Below are 24,324 nucleotides of genomic sequence, written 5' to 3' on the forward strand. Positions count from 1 at the left end.
GAATATGCGTATTAAGAGATCTCATCTTAATTATTACTAAATCAAATTGGAACTAGTCACCTTAGGGGAGAGGATTCCATTTTTCCAATGATTTCAATCGGTTTTTTTAGGGTAAACTACAAAAACGGTCACTTTTATTTGCTTTAGAATACATTTTAGTCACTTATGTTTGAAATGTTACGTTTTAGTCACTTACATTATCGTTTTGTTACAAAGTCACTCTACCGTTAAACTCCGTTACCTCCCTTATGACGGTCCTACGTGGCAAACCAAATGGGTTTTAAATGTCAACTTGGATGTCTTACGTGGTAGTCCAAATTAAATTTATTTAATTAAAAATCTATTTTTATTCCAGCAGCTGAATATCCAAGTTGGCATTAAAAGCTCATTTAAACTGTCACGTAGGACTGCCGTTAGGAAGGTAACGGAGTTTAACAGTAGAGTGACCACTTTATAACAAAACGATAACATAAGTGATTAAAACGTAATATTTCAAATATAAGTGATTAAAATATAATTTGAAACAAACAAAAGTGACTATTTTTATAGTTTACTCTTTTTTCTTCAAATATTACACTGATTTAACTCATTAATTTTTTCGATAGGGTTGGTTTGAATATTCAAAAATCGATAATCAATCGAAATAATCAACAAAACAAATCTTAACTAAAACTGTCCAAATCGAAACCATCTAAACATATTTTATGCTTGTCCGGTCGATCTAAAATATGAACATAAAATTTTACTCAAGCTATTTCGTAATTTTGTAAATGGTCAGCTTAAACTTGTTTTTAGCCAATTCATATTATTTTTTAAAAATATTTATATTATTTTTAATTTAAATTTTAATAATTTTATATAATTTTTTCATTATTAAAATCTTATATGTAGGTATTTTAATTTTTTTAAATGTTTTCATTATAATATTATATATTAATATTGATTTAATTTTTATGTATTATAAATGTCATAATATATAAACATAAAATGATATAATATACTAAAAACTTAATAAGTTGACTTAATAAAAAAAAATCTTAGTAAATTGGTCGGGCTTGGGCTTTGATTATACAAGCCTAAGCTTGACCTATATTTTAAAGTTTTTATTTTATTTTTATTTTTGTTAAGATTCAGTTTTTAAGCCTAATAATTTTTTTCAGATTTTTTCAAATTTCAGTTAAATCTTCAGTTCTAATAAGTAGTCCAATCTATAAATAATTAAATTAATTAAATATTAAATGCACAAATTTATATACAACGCACGTGATATTAAAAATTAATTATTTTGAAGGATATTCATTTATTGAATATGTTACAAATGTTATAATTATGATTTGAAAATTCTTTATTATAACATTTGAATTGATGATTAATACATTTTAATTAAATTAAATAATTCAATTAAAAATATTATTTTATACTAATTATTGCAAATAAAAATAACATATAATACATATATCATTAGAAACTAATAAATAAATAAAGGGAATATTTTACTAAAAAAATGTTCATTTTCAATATTATTTACGGAAATGGGCTACTTAAAACATTATTTACCAGAATGGGCCAAAAAAACAAAAAATGTTTACACGTAGGCACGTTTTAAGGGAAATTGCAAAAAAAAAAAACTCCCTCGAGGAAGCGCTTGTGCCATGTTAGCAAAAGGCCACCCTCGAGGGAGCTTTTTTGCTCATGTTTTTTTCTAGGGTTTTTTAGAATATTTGTATGTTAATGTTTAGGGCTTAAAATTTGTTGGAAAAATAAATTAAGGTTTAGAGCTTTTTAAAAAATAAGTTAAGGTTTAGAGTTTATTTTTCCAAAACCCTTAAATCCTAAATTATTTTTCTAAAAATCTTAAACTCTAAACCCTAACATATAAATATCACAAAAAACCCTAGAAAAAATACAGGTAAAAAAGCTCCTTCGAGTGTGCGCCATGTCAGCAAAAGCGCTTCCTCAAGGAAGCTTTTTTCTGCAACTTCCCCTTAAAACGCATCTACATGAAACCATTTTGTGTTTTTTTGGCCCATTCTAATAATTTATGTTTTAAGTGGCCCATTTTTAGAAATGGTTTTTTTTAAGTAAAATACCCGAATAAAGGCAATGCCAGATAATTTAAAATAAGGAATTAAAGAATATATTCTTACCAAAATTAGTCTGCTTCTCCTAGACGAAACGGCAGCGTCTTCATCCAAACTTAGCTTTCTACGTGGCTTCATATGGACCGGTGTTTTTTTTTAATTTTTTTAACGTACTTTTCTTAACTAAGTCGGCAATCTCTCCCTATAAATTAATCAACAAATTACCCTTAGTTTCTCATCAAAATTGAAAATTTTCAATCGTCTTCTCTTTTAATCCTCTCGACTCCAAAGCAAGCTTCCGATTCCGAATCTCTACCAGAAGGTAATCTTCTCTTTGCAGCTTCTTTTTCTATATTCGGTTTTGATTTATTTGCTCGTGATTTCTCGTAAATTTTTATTTGGTGTAATTAGGGTAAGGATTCATTGATTAAATTGGATCTATTTCAATAAATATATTGGCATCTCTTTGTCAAGATTTTTTTTTTCAGATTTCAAGATCTAAAATTCCATTTTGTTCTGTCCAGTCGATTGATTTGTCAACTTTGGTATTGTTGATTTTAGGGTTTCATAGGTTAGTCCTGATCTGGCTTAAGAATTTTATGAACTTTATTCGAGTTTTTTATTTAGGGTCTGATTTGTTTAGTGCTTCATGATTGAATAAACTGGCTTAAATGAAAGTTATTCTTGATGTTATATGATTTTAAATAGCGTTGATCAATAATATTGATGTGATTCCGCTTGATTGATCAATAATATTCTTGATTTTTTTTTAGCTTTTGATAATGGTTTGATCTATCTATTAAATTGTCGGGTATTCTTGATGTTCTTCGATTTTTAAGTAGCGTTGATCTATATGTTTTTTAGTTGATTATGGTTTGATCTATGCATAGGGCTTCATCTATGCCAGATTGAAGTCTAGTAATTTGTTGGATTCTTTCGGGAAAAAAGTTTGTTCTTTATATAAATTTTTTAGTTGTGAATTAGTTTTTTTTGTTGGCAGCAGATGCAGATCTTTGTGAAAACCCTTACTGGTAAGACCATCACCCTTGAGGTAGAAAGCTCCGATACTATCGATAATGTCAAGGCCAAAATCCAAGACAAAGAAGGGATTCCTCCAGACCAACAAAGGCTTATCTTTGCCGGAAAACAACTTGAGGATGGCCGAACTCTTGCCGACTACAACATCCAAAAGGAGTCCACCCTCCACCTAGTCCTTCGTCTAAGGGGTGGCATGCAGATATTTGTGAAAACCCTTACTGGCAAGACCATCACCCTCGAGTTGGAAAGTTCTGATACGATTGATAATGTCAAGGCCAAGATCCAAGACAAGGAAGGGATCCCTCCAGACCAACAGAGGCTTATCTTTGCAGGTAAACAGCTTGAAGATGGCCGAACTCTTGCGGATTACAACATCCAGAAAGAGTCTACCCTCCACCTTGTCCTTCGTCTTAGGGGTGGGATGCAGATCTTTGTAAAAACCCTTACTGGTAAGACCATCACCCTTGAGGTGGAGAGCTCCGATACTATCGATAATGTCAAGGCCAAGATCCAAGACAAGGAAGGGATTCCACCAGATCAGCAGAGGTTGATTTTTGCCGGAAAGCAGCTCGAGGATGGGAGGACACTTGCGGATTATAACATCCAAAAGGAGTCAACCCTGCACTTGGTGCTGCGACTGCGTGGTGGAATGCAGATTTTTGTGAAAACTTTGACTGGAAAAACTATTACATTGGAGGTGGAGAGCTCAGATACAATTGATAACGTGAAGGCCAAGATTCAGGACAAGGAGGGTATCCCACCTGACCAGCAGAGGTTGATTTTTGCTGGAAAGCAACTCGAGGATGGGAGGACGCTTGCGGATTATAGCATCCAAAAGGAGTCAACCCTGCACTTGGTTCTGCGCCTTCGAGGAGGGATGCAGATATTCGTTAAGACCTTGACTGGTAAAACCATAACACTGGAGGTCGAGAGCTCGGACACCATTGACAATGTTAAAGCGAAGATTCAGGACAAGGAGGGAATTCCTCCAGACCAGCAGAGGTTGATTTTTGCTGGAAAGCAGCTTGAGGATGGGAGGACACTCGCGGACTATAACATCCAAAAGGAGTCCACCCTGCACTTGGTTTTGCGACTTCGAGGAGGGATGCAGATATTTGTTAAGACCTTGACTGGTAAAACCATCACCCTGGAGGTCGAGAGCTCGGACACCATTGACAATGTTAAAGCGAAAATTCAGGACAAGGAGGGGATTCCTCCAGACCAGCAGAGGTTGATTTTTGCCGGAAAGCAGCTTGAGGATGGGAGGACACTTGCGGACTATAACATTCAAAAGGAATCCACCCTGCATTTGGTTTTGCGCCTTAGAGGAGGGATGCAGATATTCGTGAAGACTTTGACTGGGAAAACCATCACCCTGGAGGTGGAGAGCTCGGACACGATTGACAATGTGAAAGCTAAGATTCAGGACAAGGAGGGGATTCCTCCAGACCAGCAGAGGTTGATCTTTGCTGGGAAGCAGTTGGAGGATGGTCGAACTTTAGCAGACTACAATATCCAGAAGGAGTCCACTCTGCATCTTGTCCTTCGCCTCCGTGGTGGTTTCTAATTGGGTGTCTTCTGCTTCTTGTCGTAATTTTCATTTCTATGGAACTGTGGGTGTTATATAATGAACACTGTGTTTTGTGGTGCTGAAATGGTCAGTGAACCACATCTTTAGTTACTGTATCGAATAAAGTTTGATGTTCAAACATTATTACTGTGTTATACTTAAATCGAGCTTAGCTAAGTTTGTGTTTATATTTTAAGTAATATTGAATTTCTGTATTATCTCTTTTGTTTCATATATTCTCTCCGTGGCAATATTACGGTCAGTGAGGATGGCGTGCTCTGAAGCCAAGTTAAAAATAAATATATTGGTGGTGAATATGCCCTTAAGGAAACCAATTAAGAATTTAAGATTAATAATTTCAGTGAACAGTGGTTGCCTTATGTAATTTTCTATGAGTTTCGGGATTGAGTTTTTTAATATTATGTATAATTATCTTACATTTTTATAATATAAAAATGTTAAATGTAAAATATGTTACTATTTTCTAAAATGTAAATTAATTTGCAAATATAACATTTAAATTAAAAAGTAACTTTACATGTTATTAATTAAAAATTCATTTTAGATTATTCTCGCATTTAAATAATTAATTGATATTTAAATTATTAGACATGTAAATTGTCTCATTAGAATTATGCAATAATATTTTTTTATACTTACGATATTTTCATTTAATATATATTAATTAAAATGTACTTTGTACTTCTTTTATTTTATTTAATCTTGATTTTATTTTCTTTTTAAATTGATTATTAATGAAGTACTTCTCTTTAGCAATTTATGTATATTTCTAAACTAAGCTTTTCGAGTTAATATATGGTTTATTCAAAATAGCTTTATATATTTATTAATAATTTTTTATGGAACATATAAAAAACTTAAATGAAAATATTATTACGATATTTCATTTTTAAAAATAAGATAATTTAATAATGAATTATTACATCTCCCTTCTAAAAAGTAAAAACTATGCAAAAAAAAAAAGGTGAGCAGTGGTTTATACATATGGATTGTTTTCAGCAATATAATATATATTAAAAACCTTTTATCATACATGTATATTAGAGGTGTTCATGGGTCGGGCGGACCGGCCCGACCCGATGGCCCGCCTGAAATATGGGCTTGGGTATAAAAATGAGGCCCGATTAAAAAATAGGTCGGGCCTCGGGCACCACTTTTTTGACCCCGGGCCCGGCCCAGCCCGAATAATAAATTTTTTTATTTTTTTACTTTTAAAATACTTTTTTTAATTTTTTTAATTTTAAAATTTTTTTAAAATACTTTTTTAATTTTTTTAATTTTAAAATATTTTTAAAATACTTTTTAAAATTTTTATTTTAATTTTTAAAATAAATTTTTGGTATTTATTTAAAAACGGGCCGGGCCTGGGCTTATGAATTTTTTTCCGGGCCGGGCCTGGGCAAAATTCTAGTCCCATATTTCGGGCAGAGCCGGGCCCGGCCCAAATTTTTTATGGGCCTGGCCCGAACCCGACCCGGCCCATGAACACCTCTAATGTATATCAGTGACGAAATCAAGGGGACTGGCAGGGTGTCTTGGCTCTCTTTAAAATTTTTAATTAGGTTTATTTATAATTTATAAAGTTTTAAATTAGTAATGATAAAATTGTATTTTGCCCCTAAAATGATAAAATTTTAATTTAATCCTTTAAAAATTATAAAGATATAGGTTATTAAATTTGTAATATTACATTTTTATTATCGTAAAAATATGTAATTTAATTTCGGTCCCTCTAAAAATTTTTTTTGACTTCTCCCCTGGTGTATGTGTATATTAGAAATCTTATCACACACGTATATACAATATCAAAATAATTAAAAAATAGATTAAATTGTAAGTAAAACTAAATTTAAATACAAAGAAAATCGTGCTGGATTAAGAATACTAAATTAATACAATTATTTTTCATTGATCATGAGTTGGTGTCGTGTTCATTTGTAATACTAACTCAATCAACATTATTCATATACAAAAATATATAAAAATTTAGAATACAAATAATATATTTATTAAAGTTTCAAATGAAAATTAAAAATTGCTTTAGTTCATACGGTAAATGAAAAAGTTTTATGCAAATCCTGTTATGGATAAATTTATATTGGTTATAAAATTATAAGAAAAAGACGAAAACACCCTCAAAATCATATAATTTACTTTACAAATAATTTTTTTTTTGGTAATTCATTAACTAAGCTTAGACTTGATTGATGGGTGACACTAATAAATACTAAGTATAGAAATACAACGGTTGAAAATAATAAATTCCACATATTAAAATAAAATTGTATAAAACACATTAAAATGAAGGTTTTTTTTGGTGAAAAAATGGGAAGACAAAAATGCCCTCAAATAATATGATTTATTTTAATTACGAAATGATATTTCTGTAATTTCTCTAATCGAGTTGGTGCTCGATTGACTCATAACATCAACTTCGTCAAAAGCATAAATAATTAGTCAGGACCATAAATAATAATATATATTATATAAAGCATAACTTTAATTTATATATATATATAAAGGGCAGGATGAGTTATTTAGCCCTCTTGCTTAAAAAATAAAAGTCATTTTAGTCCTCTATTTAATTTTTTTTGTCTCTTTTAATATTTAAACTTATGTTGTTTGTCAAGTTACCCCAAAATGGATGGAAAAGTTAATATCCGTTAACTTTGCTATTGTGGCATACATGTGAATGTCACATCAGTAATTAATTAACTTTTTAAAATATAAAAATTCAAAAAAGGATAAAATTTTTAGAAAGTATTAAAAATACACATGGATGCTATGTCAGCAAAGTTAATTGAGTTAATTTTTCCATCAATTTTGGAGTGATTTGACAAATGATGCAAGTTGAAGGGCTAAAAGAGAAGAAAAATTAAATGGAGGGCTAAGATGACTTTTTTTTTTTTGTATATAAAGTTGAAGGGTCAAATAAGTTTATAACTTCCCAAAAACCTCCTTGGTTGTAAACAAATGTGATAGATTCTTAGTGAAATAATGTATAAGATTGATGAAAGAGAAGGTCGTAAGATACTAAAGGAAGTTGAAACAAGAAGTATGACATGACGTATTAATTTAAGGTAGGGATTATATTGTAAAAATATGAAAAGTGTTGTAGCCCTAGTGTAAATATTTAAAATTTTGTGAGGTCAAAATATAAATACAAAAAAGTTGCAGGACCAAAAGTGCAAATACCCCAATGGAGGAAAGCACTAAAGAGTAAAATAAATTGGTCAATAAGGACCAAATTGAATAAGTAGAAAAATAGGAGAGACTAAATTGCAATTTTACCAAAAGTGAGAAATAGCATAAAAGTGAATATTAAGATATTACAAGGATAAAATAGTCATTTCTCAATCAAGATAATTATCATGATAATAATTGATGAATATTTGGTGTTGAAATATGATTAGTGAAATATTTTATTATTATCTTAATGTTATTTTATTATAAGATATTTTAATATTTTAATATTTTAATTAATTAAATTAACGAGACACTGGCCACAGGATGTCACGACATGGGCATCGGAGAATCTAGTGTCGCGATACTGGCTCCATGATGTTGCGACATTGGTCTTGTTTTCTCCCGAACAGACCCTGAATGCAATGAAACTTTAGAGAAAGCCTAGAAGTGGTACAATAAACCATAAATGACTACATTCATTTAAGATTTTTAGAACATATATTTTTATAATATTTATTTAAAATTTTCATTTTAAATTATGTTCTTTAATAGTTAAATTAATGATTTTAGTAACGAAAACACCTATTGATATAACCTTGATAGCTTAAAGATGTAATTAGAATGATTTGAAGTTTAGAGACTAATTTAAAATGAATGTCATAGTTTAAGGACATTTAGTGCAATTAACTCTTTTCCTAGTGGCTTAAACTATCTAATATTTAGTGCAATTATTTGTTATAGTTAATACAAAAAATATTTTTTTGAACATTAATCTCATTATAGATTTTTATCATATAAGCTCTTTTTTAATAGCACCCGAACTCATATCTTCATGTACTGACAATAATATTATCAATGTCAATTAAATTAAGACTCAATAAACAAAATAAGTTTCATAAAAATTTGTTGACCTAACAAACCTAACCCAAAACGGATACGTACCCAATTTACAGGCATATCTACACGATTAAGTCGGCAATCTCTCCCTATAAATAAATCAACAAATTCCCCCAATTTCCCATCCAAATCCAATTATTTCAATAGTCTTCTCTTGATTCCAAATCTCTCCCAGAAGGTAATCTTCTCTTTGCAGCTTCGTTTTCTATTTCTGGGTTTGATTTCTTTGTTCTTGAATTTTCGTAAATTTTTATTCCGTGTGATTAGGTTAAGGTTTCATCGGTTCAATTGGATCTATTTTTATAAATATATTGACATCTGTATGTAAAGATCTTAACTTTTTTCAGAAATCAAGATCTGAAGTTCTATTTTGTTTCGTCCGGTTGATTAATTTGCCGACTTTGGTATTGTTGATTTTAGGGTTTCATGGGTTAATTCTGATCTGGCTTAAGGATTTTTATTTACGTTATTTGAGATTTTTTGATTTAGGGTCTGATTTGTTTAGTGCTTCATGGTTGGATAAACTGGCTTAAATTGAAAGTTATTCTTGATGTTATATGATTTGAAATAGTATTGATCAATAATATTGATTTGATTCCGCTTGATTGATCAATAATATTCTTGATGTTTTTTAGCTTTTGATAATTGTTTGATCTATGCCTAGGGTTTCGTCTATGCAGATCAATAATTCTTGTTGGATATTATCATTTATGGCTTGGGTTTCATCGATAATATTCTTGATTTTTTTTAGCTTTTGATAATATCATCTATGTTTTTTAGTGCTTCATATTTGAACAATTCTTGTTGAATACTTTTGGGAAATTTTCCCATACATTAGTTGTAAATTAATTCTGTTTTCTATCTATGTTTATTTACTTTATTTGATTTCTTTTGTTTCGGGTCTGATTTATCAGTGCTTCATAGTTGAATAAACTGGCATGGATCCGAAGTTATTGATTGATCGATTATGTTCTTGACTTTTTTAACTAATGATAGTTGTTTGATCCATGGCTGGGGTTTCGTCTATGCCAAATTAAAATCTTAGTAATTCTTGTCGGATTCTTTTGGGGTATAATTTTTTTAAATAAGTTCTGTTAGTTGTAAATTAATTGGTTCTTGTTGACAGCAGATGCAGATCTTTGTGAAAACCCTTACTGGTAAGACCATCACCCTTGAGGTAGAAAGTTCTGATACTATCGATAATGTCAAGGCTAAAATCCAAGACAAAGAAGGGATCCCTCCTGACCAGCAAAGGCTTATCTTTGCCGGAAAACAACTCGAGGATGGCCGAACTCTTGCCGACTACAATATCCAAAAGGAGTCCACCCTCCACCTAGTCCTTCGTCTAAGGGGTGGCATGCAGATATTCGTGAAAACTCTTACTGGCAAGACCATCACCCTCGAGGTGGAAAGTTCTGATACAATTGATAATGTCAAGGCCAAGATCCAAGACAAGGAAGGGATCCCACCAGACCAACAGAGGCTTATCTTTGCCGGTAAACAGCTTGAAGATGGCCGAACTCTTGCGGATTACAACATCCAGAAAGAGTCTACCCTCCACCTTGTCCTTCGTCTTAGGGGTGGGATGCAGATCTTTGTAAAAACCCTTACTGGTAAGACCATCACCCTTGAGGTGGAGAGCTCCGATACTATCGATAATGTCAAGGCCAAGATCCAAGACAAGGAAGGGATTCCACCAGATCAGCAGAGGTTGATTTTTGCCGGAAAACAACTCGAAGATGGTAGGACACTTGCAGATTACAACATCCAGAAAGAGTCTACCCTCCACCTTGTCCTTCGTCTTAGGGGTGGGATGCAGATTTTTGTAAAAACCCTCACCGGAAAAACTATTACATTGGAGGTGGAGAGTTCTGATACGATTGATAATGTTAAGGCCAAGATTCAGGATAAGGAAGGGATCCCACCGGACCAGCAGAGGTTGATTTTTGCTGGAAAGCAGCTTGAAGATGGCCGAACTCTTGCGGACTATAACATTCAGAAGGAATCGACCCTCCATTTGGTGTTACGTCTCCGTGGTGGCATGCAAATTTTTGTGAAGACTCTCACCGGAAAGACTATTACTTTGGAAGTTGAGAGTTCTGACACCGTTGACAATGTAAAAGCTAAGATCCAGGACAAGGAAGGGATTCCACCAGATCAGCAGAGGTTGATTTTTGCTGGCAAACAGCTCGAAGATGGTAGGACACTTGCAGATTATAATATCCAGAAAGAGTCTACCCTCCACTTGGTGCTCCGACTTCGAGGAGGGATGCAGATATTCGTGAAGACCTTGACCGGTAAAACCATCACCCTGGAGGTCGAGAGCTCGGACACCATTGACAATGTCAAAGCGAAAATTCAGGACAAGGAGGGGATTCCTCCAGACCAGCAGAGGTTGATTTTTGCCGGAAAGCAGCTTGAGGATGGGAGGACACTTGCAGACTATAACATCCAAAAGGAATCGACCCTGCATTTGGTTTTACGACTTCGAGGAGGGATGCAGATATTCGTGAAGACCTTGACCGGGAAAACAATCACCCTGGAGGTGGAGAGTTCAGACACGATCGACAATGTGAAAGCGAAGATTCAGGACAAGGAGGGGATTCCACCAGACCAGCAGAGGTTGATATTTGCTGGGAAGCAGTTGGAGGATGGTCGAACTCTAGCTGACTACAATATCCAGAAGGAGTCCACACTGCATCTTGTCCTTCGCCTCCGTGGTGGTTTCTAATCGGGTGTCTATTTTGGTTGATTTCGCAATTTTCTTTTCTATGAACTGTTTGTGTTTTAAAGTGAACTATGCTTTGCGGTGCAGAAATGGTCAGTGAAACTATATGAATAAAGTTTTATGTTTATATTTAACAGAGTTGAAGCTCTTTGACTAATCAATAGGGATTGTATGTTGTCTGTGATCATCGTATCATAGTATTCAGGGGGCTAGCCTCTGGTTCGATTTTTTTAATATTAAATGAGTTGATTTGCTCCACAAATCAAGTCCATTAGCATACTAATAATTACAGCTAGGGTGAATTAGTATTTTAGAGCAATAAACCGAGATAAAAAAACGCAACCTGTAAGATTTACGCGTAGGACAGAAACAGCTAGTTTTTAATGAATTTTCTATCGGTTAGTTTATTTGTTATATATATTTAAATTATTTTTAAATTCTAAATCCTAATTCTAAATAAAAATTAGATATACCAATATTTTTGAAAAATGTTTCTTATTAGAAGAGATTTTTAAAAATTATTTAGACCTCTAACAAGAAAATTGAGAATCAAGTAGTCGAGAGAATTTAAATGTAGCCGAAAGTGAAAAAAGTAATCTAATTTTTTAATTATTTTTTAAACCAGCTTTTAAACTAATTTATCGATACATTAATAAATTTAGAGATAATTCAAATGTAATTTACGGGCAATTTACCATTAAAAGTCACTTTTTTTTTAAATTTATCGAAATAGGCCCGATATTTTATTATTTATCGGAATGAGTCATTTTTCCTTAAATCGCGTTCATGTCAACGCAAAGTTAGGGGACGTGTCAGCAAATCGAGTCCACATAAGCGCGATTTGTTGCCACGTCAGCAAAGCGCGCTGACGTGGACGCGATTTGCTGACACGTCCCCTGACTTCGCGCTGACGTGGACGCGATTTCGGTAAATTTAAAATTTTAAAAAAGTGGCTTTTAATGGTAAATTGTCCATGTTTTTCATTTATAATAATAAATATTAAAGTAAATAAAATATAATAATAAATTTTAATATATTTATAATATAATGGTAAATTTATATTTTAACCCGTTTTATGTATAATCGATGGGCAAAATGTTATTTTATAAAATAAAATTATAAAAATAATTAATTTTAATGACGGAAATAAATAAATTTTCTTAACTAAAAAATTTATGCGAACAAATTACGGAGTTTAATTTTAAATCTAAATTATCCATTTTTATGACGGTCAATGCAAAAATGTTGACTTTAGGTGTGAAGGAGTAGAAAATCAAGAATCTGCGGACTGCGGAGGCTATTGTCACTGTAATTAGCTAATGATTCGGTCACTGACAGTGTGTTTAATAAATTCCGGTACTATTTATTTTATGATATTTATTATAATATTAATATGCTTCCAAGTAGGAATAAACTCTCTTTTTGACTTTTTTTATTTATTTATTTTCTGATTAACTGTTTTTAATTTATAAAAACATTAATAGTGGGACAATAAATGATTACGGAAACTTGAAAAATGCTACCTTTCACTGCAATGCCCTATGCATGCCATTTTCATTGCATTAAACGCTCTTTTTACTTTTACTCAATTATTTGCTCTCATTATATTTTAAAGAATAAAACTTGATTTATTTTAAAAACTTATCCCAATTTAAGGCGTAACAAGTGAAAAATAAAAATTAAATATATAAATAAATTAGAATTCTTTTTGGGCAAAGTACCAAAAAAAAAGTTACTTTTTTTAAAATTTAACGAAATCGCGCTTATGTGGGTGTGATTTGTTGCCACGTCAGCATAGCGCGCTGACATGGACACGATTTGTTGACACGTCCCCTGACTTATCTTTGACGTAGACGCGATTTAAGGGAAAATGGTCTATTCCGATAAATAATAAAATATCGGGCCCATTTCGATAAATTTAAAAAAAAAGTGGTTTTTTATATTTTGCCCGTAAATTACGTGAATTAACTAATAATGACAATTTTTTATTCTCCAACTGTGCAAAAAAGTTCATCAAAACGGACGGAGAACTTATTGTCGCGTGTCAGGGTGTTAAAAATTTTAGCACGTGATATTCCATGTCTGAAAGTTCAAAAAAACAAAAACAAGAAGAGAAAGAACAAAACAATTAGAAAACAAATTTTAAACCCTCAAATCACAAATCCCAAATCCAAAATTGTAAATATTTTAAGTAAAAAACATTAATATAATTTTTATTGTATTAAATATAATTTTTCTAGATTTTGAGTAATATTTAATTATTATTAAATTAGTGATTTATTATAAATATAAATATAAATATAAATATAAATTATATTTAATATATAACTAATATACTATTTTTTAATTCGTGCTCAAAGTTTTGTATTTTAAGGTGAACCTCATGTGATGGCCCGATGGTTAAGGGTGTTCACCATCTCTACGTTTATTGCTCAGACTTTGTCCTGTTATTATATATAATTCACCAAAGAAAATTACGTATTTTAAATGAGCCTATCTACGTTGCTAATTTAAAACCTAATCTTATTAATTCCAATTCTATTTGATTTTGAAAATAATCCAAACCTTAAATAATGTTCTCTAAATCATTAACCTAATCTTACTAATTTTTTTTTTAAATTGGATTTGAATTTTTCTGGAAAAAAAAGCTAAATTAGAAAAAAAATAAAATAACGGTGGAATCATAATTTCATTTCTCTTTCTTCAGAGAAGGGATTGGATTTACTTGCAAAATTATAGTATATATATACGGATAGATATAAGAGTTAAAAATACTAAACCCAATGCACACGACAATGTGCTTTATTCATATCACATATACTACAAAAACATGCATTGCACTTATTTTGCGTTTAGCATTTTAGGGTCTTAGATTTTATATCTAAAACCATCTTCGAGATTGCATATCGCATCTCCTAGGCTCTAAATCACACTTCCTCAGTGCCCTCTCCGCAACTTCAAACATATCTTTAGCCTCTCCACTCTCCCACTGTCCTTCCTGCAGCTGTTCCCTCACCGCCTGTTTCAAGCCTGTGCTCCGGCTCCCCTCGTCCAGGTTCTGGAGCTGGTCGCAGCACGAGTTGAAGAGTTGGGTGTTGCATGTGCTGCTGCCGCCGGTCTCTTGTTGCATGTACCACTGACACCGTTCAAGGTAGTGTAGCTTCCTTATCTGGTATTGACACGACGACTCACCGCGTCGGACCGGTTTTCTTCGTCGCCGTCGAGGGTGATGGTGGTGCGGTAGATGGAGGCGTTGACGAGGAAGAAAGGGAGAGCGAAAGTGGCTACGAGGAGAGCGAGCTTTGCCATGGTTGATTGATATATATAACTGAATTGATTGGTGGCGGATGAAAGGGTGTTTATAATGAATTTAGGCCTTTGCATGGCGAGTACGTGTAATGTAGGGTTTTTTCGCATGCAGATGGGGGTGAGAAATTAGATTTGTTTTTGTAAATTTATACAACTAGAACCTAGGAAGAGATGGTAGTGAATTTTTTGTATAAGAACAGAATTATTTTACTAATAATTTATGCTTTTTAAAAAACCATAAAATTAGTATAAACTATTCAATTTTTATTTTAAAAAATTTAATTTAATTATTATTTTTAATGAGTTAATTATATTCTTTTTAAGTTTAGTTTGAATAGTTGAAGTTTTCAGATTAACTTGAAAAAAAATATTATTATTAATAGGAATCATGAATAAAAAGAATACAAAGATATGGTATATGTACAAATGATTGTTTATAAATGTGTTATCGTTTATAGTAAAAATAGCACACCAAAACGTATAGAATTAGAACGGCAGTGCCCACAGGTATACAGGTCCAGTTGTGATATAATATATGTATTTACAACGGAACACAAGAAGTATTCAGAGGATCATACCCAAAGGAGGATGAAATAAATATATAGAAAACCTTTTTAAAATAATAAGTCTAAATAGTAATAGTTAAATCTTATATTACGATAAATCATAAAAGGGAGTAATAAGAGAAATTAAATAGTTAAAATAAATAAATGAGAAAATAAACAAACACTAATTCGATAAAACCAATCAGGAAGATTAACTCGTTTTAGGGTTTGTAATTAACTTCATATTAGGGTTTTAGGGATGATTGTAATTAGTCACCGATTAACCAATTGTTACCTCTCGGCCTCTAACTGATAAATCGATTGGTTGATACTCACTTATCTCCCAACCTCACTTTCTCAACCAGGACAAACTACGATTTACTTTGTTAGACTTATCTTTCGATCTCATCTAACCTATGATTACTTCCTAGGGTTGTCAGGCCCGGGGTTTAGGATTAACGTGTAATCTATACCAACTAATCCTCTCGAGAAACCCTAAATCCTCCATTAGTCACATCCATATCCACTCATTAATCTCCCTTAAGATATTTAGCCACTCATTTAAATAACACAATTGAGTTGATAGAGAAAAGAGATTAGAATAATCCTGGAGTTGATGTCGATTGGAGAACGGAGTAGTAAATCTGTCGATTGGAATAACGAGTATCGTCGCTCGCAAAAGTAAATAACTGAAATAATTCAATACTATAAAACAACTCTTGGATCAAAATCGATTCCAAAAGGAAAGAACAAAGAGTTTATGAAAAGCCGAAAGAAAACTAAGTTTAATCCTACCCTTAATCTACGAGGGTTTTGAAGGTGTTTAAGACGACTTAGTTACATCAAACCCCTAAGGTTCTAGTTATAGGAGTGTTAGTAGCTCAAATTAGGTTTTTTTCCATATCCTAGATTTTTGTATAAATTTGATTGTGCGGACGACAATAGTCCCGTCAAACTTGGGCAGCACATCGATAGGTGCGGACGACAATAGCCTCGACAATAGCCCCAGCCTTGCATGGCGCGACACGATAGGTGTTCCACTCCTTGTATGGTTCGTTTCATGCTTTGACGTTTTGGGAAGCTTATGCATCATTCATCCTTTTCTCCCACGTCAATCGGGCCTATAATTCATCATCCTACACACTCAATTACACACATTAGCACTACCTAAGGTCCGTGTCTGCCTCATAGGTCACAACACTCATAAATAGTGTTAAAAACATTTATTTTTACTAACATTTCATCCTAACTACTAAATATCGAAAACATAAGATAAAATACTAAATTGGCTAGTTTAAAACAAGCTCCTTAAATGCGGAAATAACCCGAAATAACTACTACATTTGACAACAGGTCAAATACCCCACACTTAAGTCTTTGCTTGTTCTCAAGCAAACTAAATAAAAACAAATTAAAAACCGAAAACAAACTAAATTAAAAACATGAAATAAACATGCACAAAAAAGAAAATGTACTTGAGCTAGCTTGATATAGGAAATTGCACAAAAATATATTAACAAGATAATGTAAATAAACATATAACTCTAGAGTGATATAAAATTGACTCACAATTTCTAAAATTAGACAAGTTAGTTCAATAACTTACAAAGCAAACAAATAAAAGAATGTTAAGTATAGGTTTCCATAAAACATATATAAATATACACGTATGTTCAAATGAATATAAGTGGTAAAAATATCAACCATTGACACAATGTCTTTCACATAAGGTACTACCTAAGTCACATAGGACTTTTCAACTTGTAAGGTTTTGCGGCTTAGGTTGGTTTAGAATTTAAGGAACAGGCTCGACAGAATAATTAAGCATGAAAGTAGTTTGACACATTCTATTGTTCCCGATATGCTCCCAAGTATGTATAACTCACCACCTTATATCCACTTCCCTCACTTTCCTTATCTCTCCATTTACTAAGGCATCGCATATTACTCATGAGTACAATCATCTGAGCTCAAGAAATCTTATACTTACTATACCATACAATTCCTTAGTTCACTCATTTTTTTCTTTTCTTTTAAAACCACCGTGATGTATCGACCTAATCCCTTAATATCAATGGCCAAATGTCTAAATGTGTGGAAGGACAAGGAAATAATGAATCAAATAGAATATATAATAGGCTTGAAATTTCATTTATGGTTCATCAAGAAAATAGATTCAGACTCAAAATAGGTACTAGGGAAAATATTTATAGTATAACTAATTTCACATTAGAGCACATAAATTTGAAAACTTTTTCAAAACAAAAAGAAAAATAAAACTTTAGTATGATAAACTTGAATCACTAATTAACTTATATAGGTCCCAAAATTATTATTTTAGAAAAATTTTAACTTTTTTTTTATATATTCTTTAGATTCTTTTAAAAAAATTATAATATTTTAAAAATATAAAATATTATAAATATTTTAAATTTATTTGTAATTTTTGTTGAGAGAGAGAGATGAATTTGCTTTCAAAATTAATAGGGATTAAAAGGATATTTACACCAATTTGTTAATCGAAATAATTCGAATTGTAAAATTCAACTAGACTCGAACTCACTTACTTGAGTTGACTCGAATAACTCAAACACCTCAATTCGATTAACTTAAAATTTTAAATTTTTTTATTTAAATCCAATTTTGCTGAGTCTATTCTAAACGACTTTGAATTCCTCATTTACACCGAGTTTTATAGCTATTTATTTTCTTTTTGTGACATGATTAAATGTTGGGGTTTAGGGATTTGAAACCCCCAATCTTTGGAGTTTCGAATGTTTGTTTTTGAAGAGTTATTTAGATATAAAATTCATACTCAAATTTCTTATTTTAATTTGATATTAATTTTTTTTCCGTCAATTAAATCTTTATTTATTATAAGCCGTTAAATTCTAATCAAATGGCAAAATATGATTGTGACAGTGATATTAATGATATCATAATAATGCCATAATCTAAAAAATATATTAAAAATTAATAAAATTATTTTTAAAAATTATTTCCATTTTCCCCTTCTTTTTCTCAACTTCTTTTCATTTATTTTTTCTTCTTCCCCGAATGAACCCTAGCCGCCACCGTCTACAGTTGTCGGAGTTCCGAACGGGCACCCAACTTTCCATTTCGCTACCAAACGACAACGTTTTGAACTCTTTCTTCATCGATTTCACTACACCAAAACAGGCTTTTAGCGGCGTTTGGATAAAAAATGCCGCTAAAAATCAAGCATTAGCGGCGCTTCTAATAAAACACCACTAAAGATAGAGTATCAGCGGCGCTTTTTAAAAAACGCCACTAAAAATGAGCATTAGCGGCGTTTTCCACAAAGCGCCGCAAAAAACCTAAGTCCAACGACGTCGTTTTCTGAGTTTTTGGGGGCATTAGCGGCCTTTTTTAAAAAGCGCCGCTAGTGCTAAGGGCTTTAGCGGTGTTTTTGAAGAAGCGCCGTTAAAGCTCAGGTCTTTAGCGGCATTTTTGAAGAAGCGAAGCTAATGCTCAGGGCTTTAGCGGCGTTTTTGAAAAAGCGCCGCTAATGCTCAGGGCTTTAGCGGCGTTTCTTAAAAAGCGCCGCTAATTCTCAGTTCTTTAGCGGCGTTTTTAAAGAAGCGCCGCTAATGCTCTATCTTTAGCGGCGTTTATGAAAAAGCGCCGCTAATGCTCAGGGCTTTAGCGGCGTTTTTTGGAGAAGCGCAGCTAATGCTCAGATTTATCATATTAAATAATTTTTTCGATTTTTTAAAAGTTTTTTGGGTACATTACTGAGTGTTTTTTCATTTACATATTAAATAATTTTTTATATAATCGTAAAAAGAGATTTATTACTATAGTTTAAGGTTTTTGGTTTAGGGTATATGTGGTTTAGAGTTTAAGGTATAGGGGTTACTATTTTAAGGTTTTTGTAGATTTTTGTTGGTGTTGTTTGGATCCTAGTGTTTCTTGATATTTGTTGTTGGTGGTTAGAGATTTTTGTTGCTTGATAGAAATGTGTTTAACTCTGGATATTTTCATCATTTCAGGCAAGAATGATTTATTTTTATTATGGTCTAATTATGGTTTTAGTCCCGATCTGTTATCATTTTATTTTAATTTAGTATAATTTGGTTTCTTTAATTTTATAATATTGACGTGAATTTAAAAAAAATGGTAGATATGTGAATTTATTATTCGTTAGGATTGATTGGAATTTTAGGTGTTCATGTGCAAAAGTTTCATAACTTGTTTGTTCTGTTGTTTTAGAAACTGAATATGACCCATGGTTTTGCTTGACACTTTTACATTTTAAATTATCTGTAACACCTTTCTATTTTCTTCTTCCTATGGATACCATTACAGCTTGCAGTTGAATGTTTCTTTTAGGTATTCCTACCTCCAATTCCTTCTGTTTGTTGATTGAATTTTTTTAAGTTATTAGGTTTGGACATTGGTGCTAGGGAGAAGCAAGGAAATCCTAAAGTTGATGATGGATTCAAGGTTCCAAAAGAAAAAATCACCTGCATTGCGGCATCTGTTGATGTGGATGAGGAGTTTGAATCTTTCGGAGTTGAAGAAACTAGGAGTACTGTTACAACTAGGAGTTTGAATCTTTTGAAATATCTTTAAGATTAAGGAACTATACTAAATGCGGTCACAAAACTTATGGAGGACAGTTATAAGAGTTGGGGTTTAAGGGTTAGGGGTTTATGGTTTATGTTTTACGATTTAGGGGATAGGGGTTAAGGGTTAAGGGTTTATATTAATTAGTTTTTTAATTTATATATTAAATAATTTCTTATATAATTGTAAAAGAGATAATATTAATTTTAATATATTAAAATTATGATTATAGTTTAAATTATTTAAGAACTTAATAGATAAATTTTATATATATTAACTGGTTTAGGATTTAAGGTTTACTTGAGATTTGTTAAATGATAAAAAATTATACAATCAATTAATGCTTTTATATTCAAAATATTTAATCTAAACCATTTGATATATTTAAATATTAGATTTAACAAAAAAATTGATAAATAAATAAAAAAAGTAACAGATTGATATAAATAAGTAACTATCTATTTTGGATAAGACCAAATTATAACAAATAAAAATAGTAATAATGAATGTTTTAAAAAATCACTTAATTAAAAATTTTTAGTAAACAAAATAAAATATTTTTAGCAAATTAAAACGGCGTCGTTTTGTTTAAAATGAAATATTTTGTGGCGTTTTTAAGAAAAACGTCGCAAAAGATAAACAATAGCGACGTTTTTAACAAAAACGCCGCAAAGTTAATCAAAATCTCGCTCACCCAAAAATTAATTTTTTGTTACCCGCTCATTACCCCCTCTTCTTCTCATCTCTGTCGTGTGCCCTAAATCACCAAATAATAGTTTGTTTTTCTTTAGTTAAAATCCCCCAAATTTCCCATTTCCAACAATACCAGTCAATACACCTACACCAATCACACTTCTTTTTCCTTTTCATTTCACTGCACTGAAACCCTAGATGAGAAGAAATCCTAGATAAGAAGAAATCGGAGGAGGAGGAGTTGAAAGATAAAGAAAACGAAGAGGGGAGTAAGGAGGTTTTTGCGCTTTTTCCCCCCCCTTTCTTTTACATTGCCTTACTAAGATGCCATTGGCTGTTCGCTGAAATAAAGAGATAAAAAAAAGGTTGAAGAAGGTGAAGAATCTTTGTTTCAGTTTCTTTTTCTGTCTTTGCTTAAAAGAAATCTTTTTTCTTCTTCTTTTTTTGTTGTGTAAATATGCGTAGGCGTAGGAATTTTCTCCTATAATACCGGTCGTCCCTTATCCTACACCGACAATTAGAGTCAGAGTCAAATACAGGTCAATCTATCATGAAATCAGCATAAATTCTCAAGCTACATTTGGTAAATCCCTAACTCTTTTTTATCTTTTTTGCTGGCCTCTTTTGTGATGTTTCACTCTTTAATTTATTATAAACATTCACATTCTAATGGTTTCGGTTATGATTTTCGCCAAAGTAACAGGTATAATCATATTATTGATCTTTTTTAATTATTTTCCTTCTAATTAAGGGTGGTGGCCTGTCGTTCCTTCCAATTTATAGATTTTTTTCTAATGGTTGATTCTAGCTTTCTTTTAGGTTGCAAGCCACAGTGGATCGCCTGGCAGCAAAACTAGAGTCAGTGTATAAAGCATTAGGGGGGAAAAAGATAAATATCATAAGTCATTCTATGGGGGGTCTTCTGGTAAAATGTTTCATGGGCCTTCACAGTGATGTAAGCTATCTATTGCATCTCCTATCTCCTCCTTTTTAATAGCTTTACTGTGCTCTTTATCCTTGTTTTTTCCCACACGAGTTCTAGTTTCGTGTTCTATCTCTTTGTGATGCAATGCTTCTTTTCTTGTACAGGTTTTTGAGAAATATGTGAAGAACTAGATTGCGATTGCTGCACCTTTTCGGGGTAAATGGTCTTTATAACTTGAGTATCATGTAAGATGATAGTTTCAGATCATTTGTTGCCCAAAAGGAAGCTGCAAAATAATACAACAATACCTGAATTAAACAAATTCTATTTTAAAAGTCACATAAGACGTATTATAGTATTTTCTTCGAATTATACGATGTTGAATTTTTTCCATTGCATTTCTTGATCTACTAAAATCTGAAAATTGGTCAAAATATTGGGTTTATAAGGGAAATTACTGTACAGACTATAGAGTAATGAATTCTAAGATGAGCTTTTTTTTCTTTTTTTTTTAACAAAAATTACAAAATATATATTTGTTCAAGCACCCCAGGCATTTCCAAGTGAGGATTATCTCTGATATGTTTCATTAGAAGCTATCTTAAGATTAGTCACGAAAAGTCTAAGGCAATCTAGTTCTATCAAACAATGGCATGCAGTTCCCTTGATGTTCATCTTTTTCCTTATATATGTTCCAAGGTGATTTCTTATAAGCAGGTTTTGAAATATATAAGTTTCTCCAATTAATAGTACACTGGAACTGTCAGTTGAATCACTTCAAAAGAACTTCATATGCTCAATAGCTGGTTTTATTGAGTCAAGTTGCTTATTGAGTTGCTATTGAAATGATTCAACAGGTGCACCTGGATATATTGCTTCTACCTTCCTTAATGGAGTGTCATTTGTTGAAGGGTGGGAACAAAACTTTTTCATTTCAAAGTGGAGCATGCATCAATTAGTATGTGATTATGTTCTAATTACTTTTTTCATTTTCAGCATTTCTACTTAGATGCCAACGAGGGCATGGATAGTCTTTTGACATGTCCATTAATTTATGAATGTTTTATTTAATATTTTTATCGTTATTATTATGTAAATTATGAGTAAATATTTGATGCCACAATTTTTGTCATGTTTTTGTGATGCAATATGGTTTGAGTTCCATTTTATGAAAGACATGAAAAACAAAATATTAGATACTGTTAAATTGAGTTCTATTTTACATTGGCCTTTTTAAGAACTTGGGAAACATCAATGACCTTTCTTCTAAGGACCATCCAGGATATTATGTGATAAGCAGCATCGAATGTTGTTAATTGATATGTTTAAGTGCTGCAAATTTCAGTGTTTAAATGCTGTAAATTGAAGTGTTTAAGTGCTGCAAATTGAAGTGTTTAAGTGCTGCAAATTGAAGTGCTTAGTTGCTGGAAATTGAGATGTTTTATCGCTGTAATTGAGGTGTATAAATGTTGTTAGTTGATATGTTTAAGTGCTGCAAATTTAAGTGTTTAAATGCTGTAAATTGAAGTTTTTAAGTGCTGCAAATTGAAGTGTTTAAGTGTTGCAAATTGAAGTGCTTAGTTGCTGCAAATTGAGATGTTTTATCGCTGTAATTGAGGTGTATAAATGTTGTTAATTGATATGTTTAAGTGCTGCAAATTTAAGTGTTTAAATGCTGCAAATTGAAGTGTTTAAGTGCTGCAAATTGAAGTGCTTAGTTGCTAGAAATTGAGATGTTTTATCGCTGTAATTGAGGTCTATAAATGTTGTTAATTGATATGTTTAAGTGCTGCAAATTTAAGTGTTTAAATGTTGTAAATTGAAGTGTTTAAGTGCTGCAAATTGAAGTGTTTAGTTGCTGAAAATTGAGATGTTAAAGTGCTGCAAATTGAAGTGTTTAAATTTAACTTGTTTTAGTTTATGTGCTATGTGTTTTAAAATTTAACTTGTTTTAGTTCCTTACATTCTTATAGGATTCACACTCAATGAGCAAGAAACATCTTTGCAACTCATTGGGATTGAGCAGTCAAAATTCAGAATCAAGTGACACACAAGAGCTAGATTTGGAGCTTAAACTGTCACTATAATTAGTAATTTTTTTGCTACTTTAAATGCATGCTCATGGAACTACATTTTATGCTTTCCTAGAATTGTAAGTTCAAATAAGTTGATATGAACTAGTTTCAATTTTTTTTTAAAAAATTTCAAAGGAATGTTATGTAATCAAAGGTAATTTGACTTGCTGCATGAGATATAGTGAAAAACATTTATCTTCTTGTTCATGAATTTCCATTTTAATACGTCTTCAAATTAAATTATACATTTTTTAATTGGTGGAATCTCACATTTGCTGTTGCTACAATCTCTAACCGAAGAATGGAACAGTTCTAAAGGATTTGCTTAAGCAAGTAAAGGGATTGGCATTTTTATAATAATTTAGGATAGGAATAGAGCAAATCCAAAGAATGGAGTGGCATTTTTATAATTTTTTTTAATTTTTCGTGACCTTTAGTGGCGTTTTTGGGGAAAGCGCCGCTAAAGGTTCTGGTCTTTAGCGGCGTTTGTGGGAAAAGCGCCGCTAAAGGTCCTAATCTTTAGCGGCGTTTGTGGGAAAAGCGACGCTAAAGGTCTTGGTCTTTAGCGGCGTTTGTGGGTAAAACGCCACTAAAGGTTCTGGTCTTTAGCGGTGTTTGTGGGTAAAGCGCCGCTAAAGGTCCTGGTCTTTAGCGACTTTTGTGGGT

General features: G+C 32.0%; 1 protein-coding gene, 1 long non-coding RNA gene and 1 pseudogene across 4 annotated transcripts; 2 read left to right on the forward strand and 1 right to left on the reverse strand.

Moving 5' to 3' along the window:
- Nucleotides 1–2,245: 2,245 nt before the first annotated feature.
- On the forward strand, nucleotides 2,246–11,655 carry LOC107903491 (polyubiquitin-A-like; annotated as a pseudogene).
- A 2,747-nt stretch (nucleotides 11,656–14,402) lies between these two features.
- LOC107902203 (2S albumin) lies at nucleotides 14,403–14,830 on the reverse strand. Its single transcript, XM_016828424.1, has 2 exons — nucleotides 14,714–14,830; nucleotides 14,403–14,657 (listed from the first exon to the last, which is right to left on the reverse strand). The coding sequence occupies exons 1-2, from the start codon at nucleotides 14,828–14,830 to the stop codon at nucleotides 14,403–14,405; spliced, it is 372 nt and encodes a 123-aa protein (XP_016683913.1).
- Nucleotides 14,831–20,668: 5,838 nt separating this feature from the next.
- On the forward strand, nucleotides 20,669–23,863 carry LOC107903489 (uncharacterized). Of its 3 annotated transcripts, none has more exons than XR_001685810.2 (6): nucleotides 20,669–21,033; nucleotides 21,124–21,241; nucleotides 21,478–21,613; nucleotides 21,748–21,799; nucleotides 22,441–22,541; nucleotides 23,557–23,863. It is a non-coding gene; the product is annotated as an uncharacterized lncRNA (long non-coding RNA). The 3 variants fall into 3 exon arrangements; XR_001685811.2 differs by having other exon boundaries at nucleotides 20,669–21,023; XR_001685807.2 differs by having other exon boundaries at nucleotides 20,671–21,241.
- Nucleotides 23,864–24,324: the final 461 nt, after the last annotated feature.

Source organism: Gossypium hirsutum, chromosome D05 (assembly GCF_007990345.1).
Source record: "Gossypium hirsutum isolate 1008001.06 chromosome D05, Gossypium_hirsutum_v2.1, whole genome shotgun sequence".
Lineage (NCBI taxonomy): Eukaryota > Viridiplantae > Streptophyta > Magnoliopsida > Malvales > Malvaceae > Gossypium > Gossypium hirsutum.

What these genes read in the sequence shown, in the direction of transcription:
- LOC107902203 (XM_016828424.1), bottom strand. Translation starts at nt 14,830, where the DNA reads ATGGCAAAGCTCGCTCTCCTCGTAGCCACTTTCGCTCTCCCTTTCTTC. An exon ending in AAGAAAACCGGTCCGACGCG is followed by an intron (nt 14,658 to 14,713) that starts GTGAGTCGTCGT and finishes GAACGGTGTCAG; the next exon opens with TGGTACATGCAACAAGAGAC.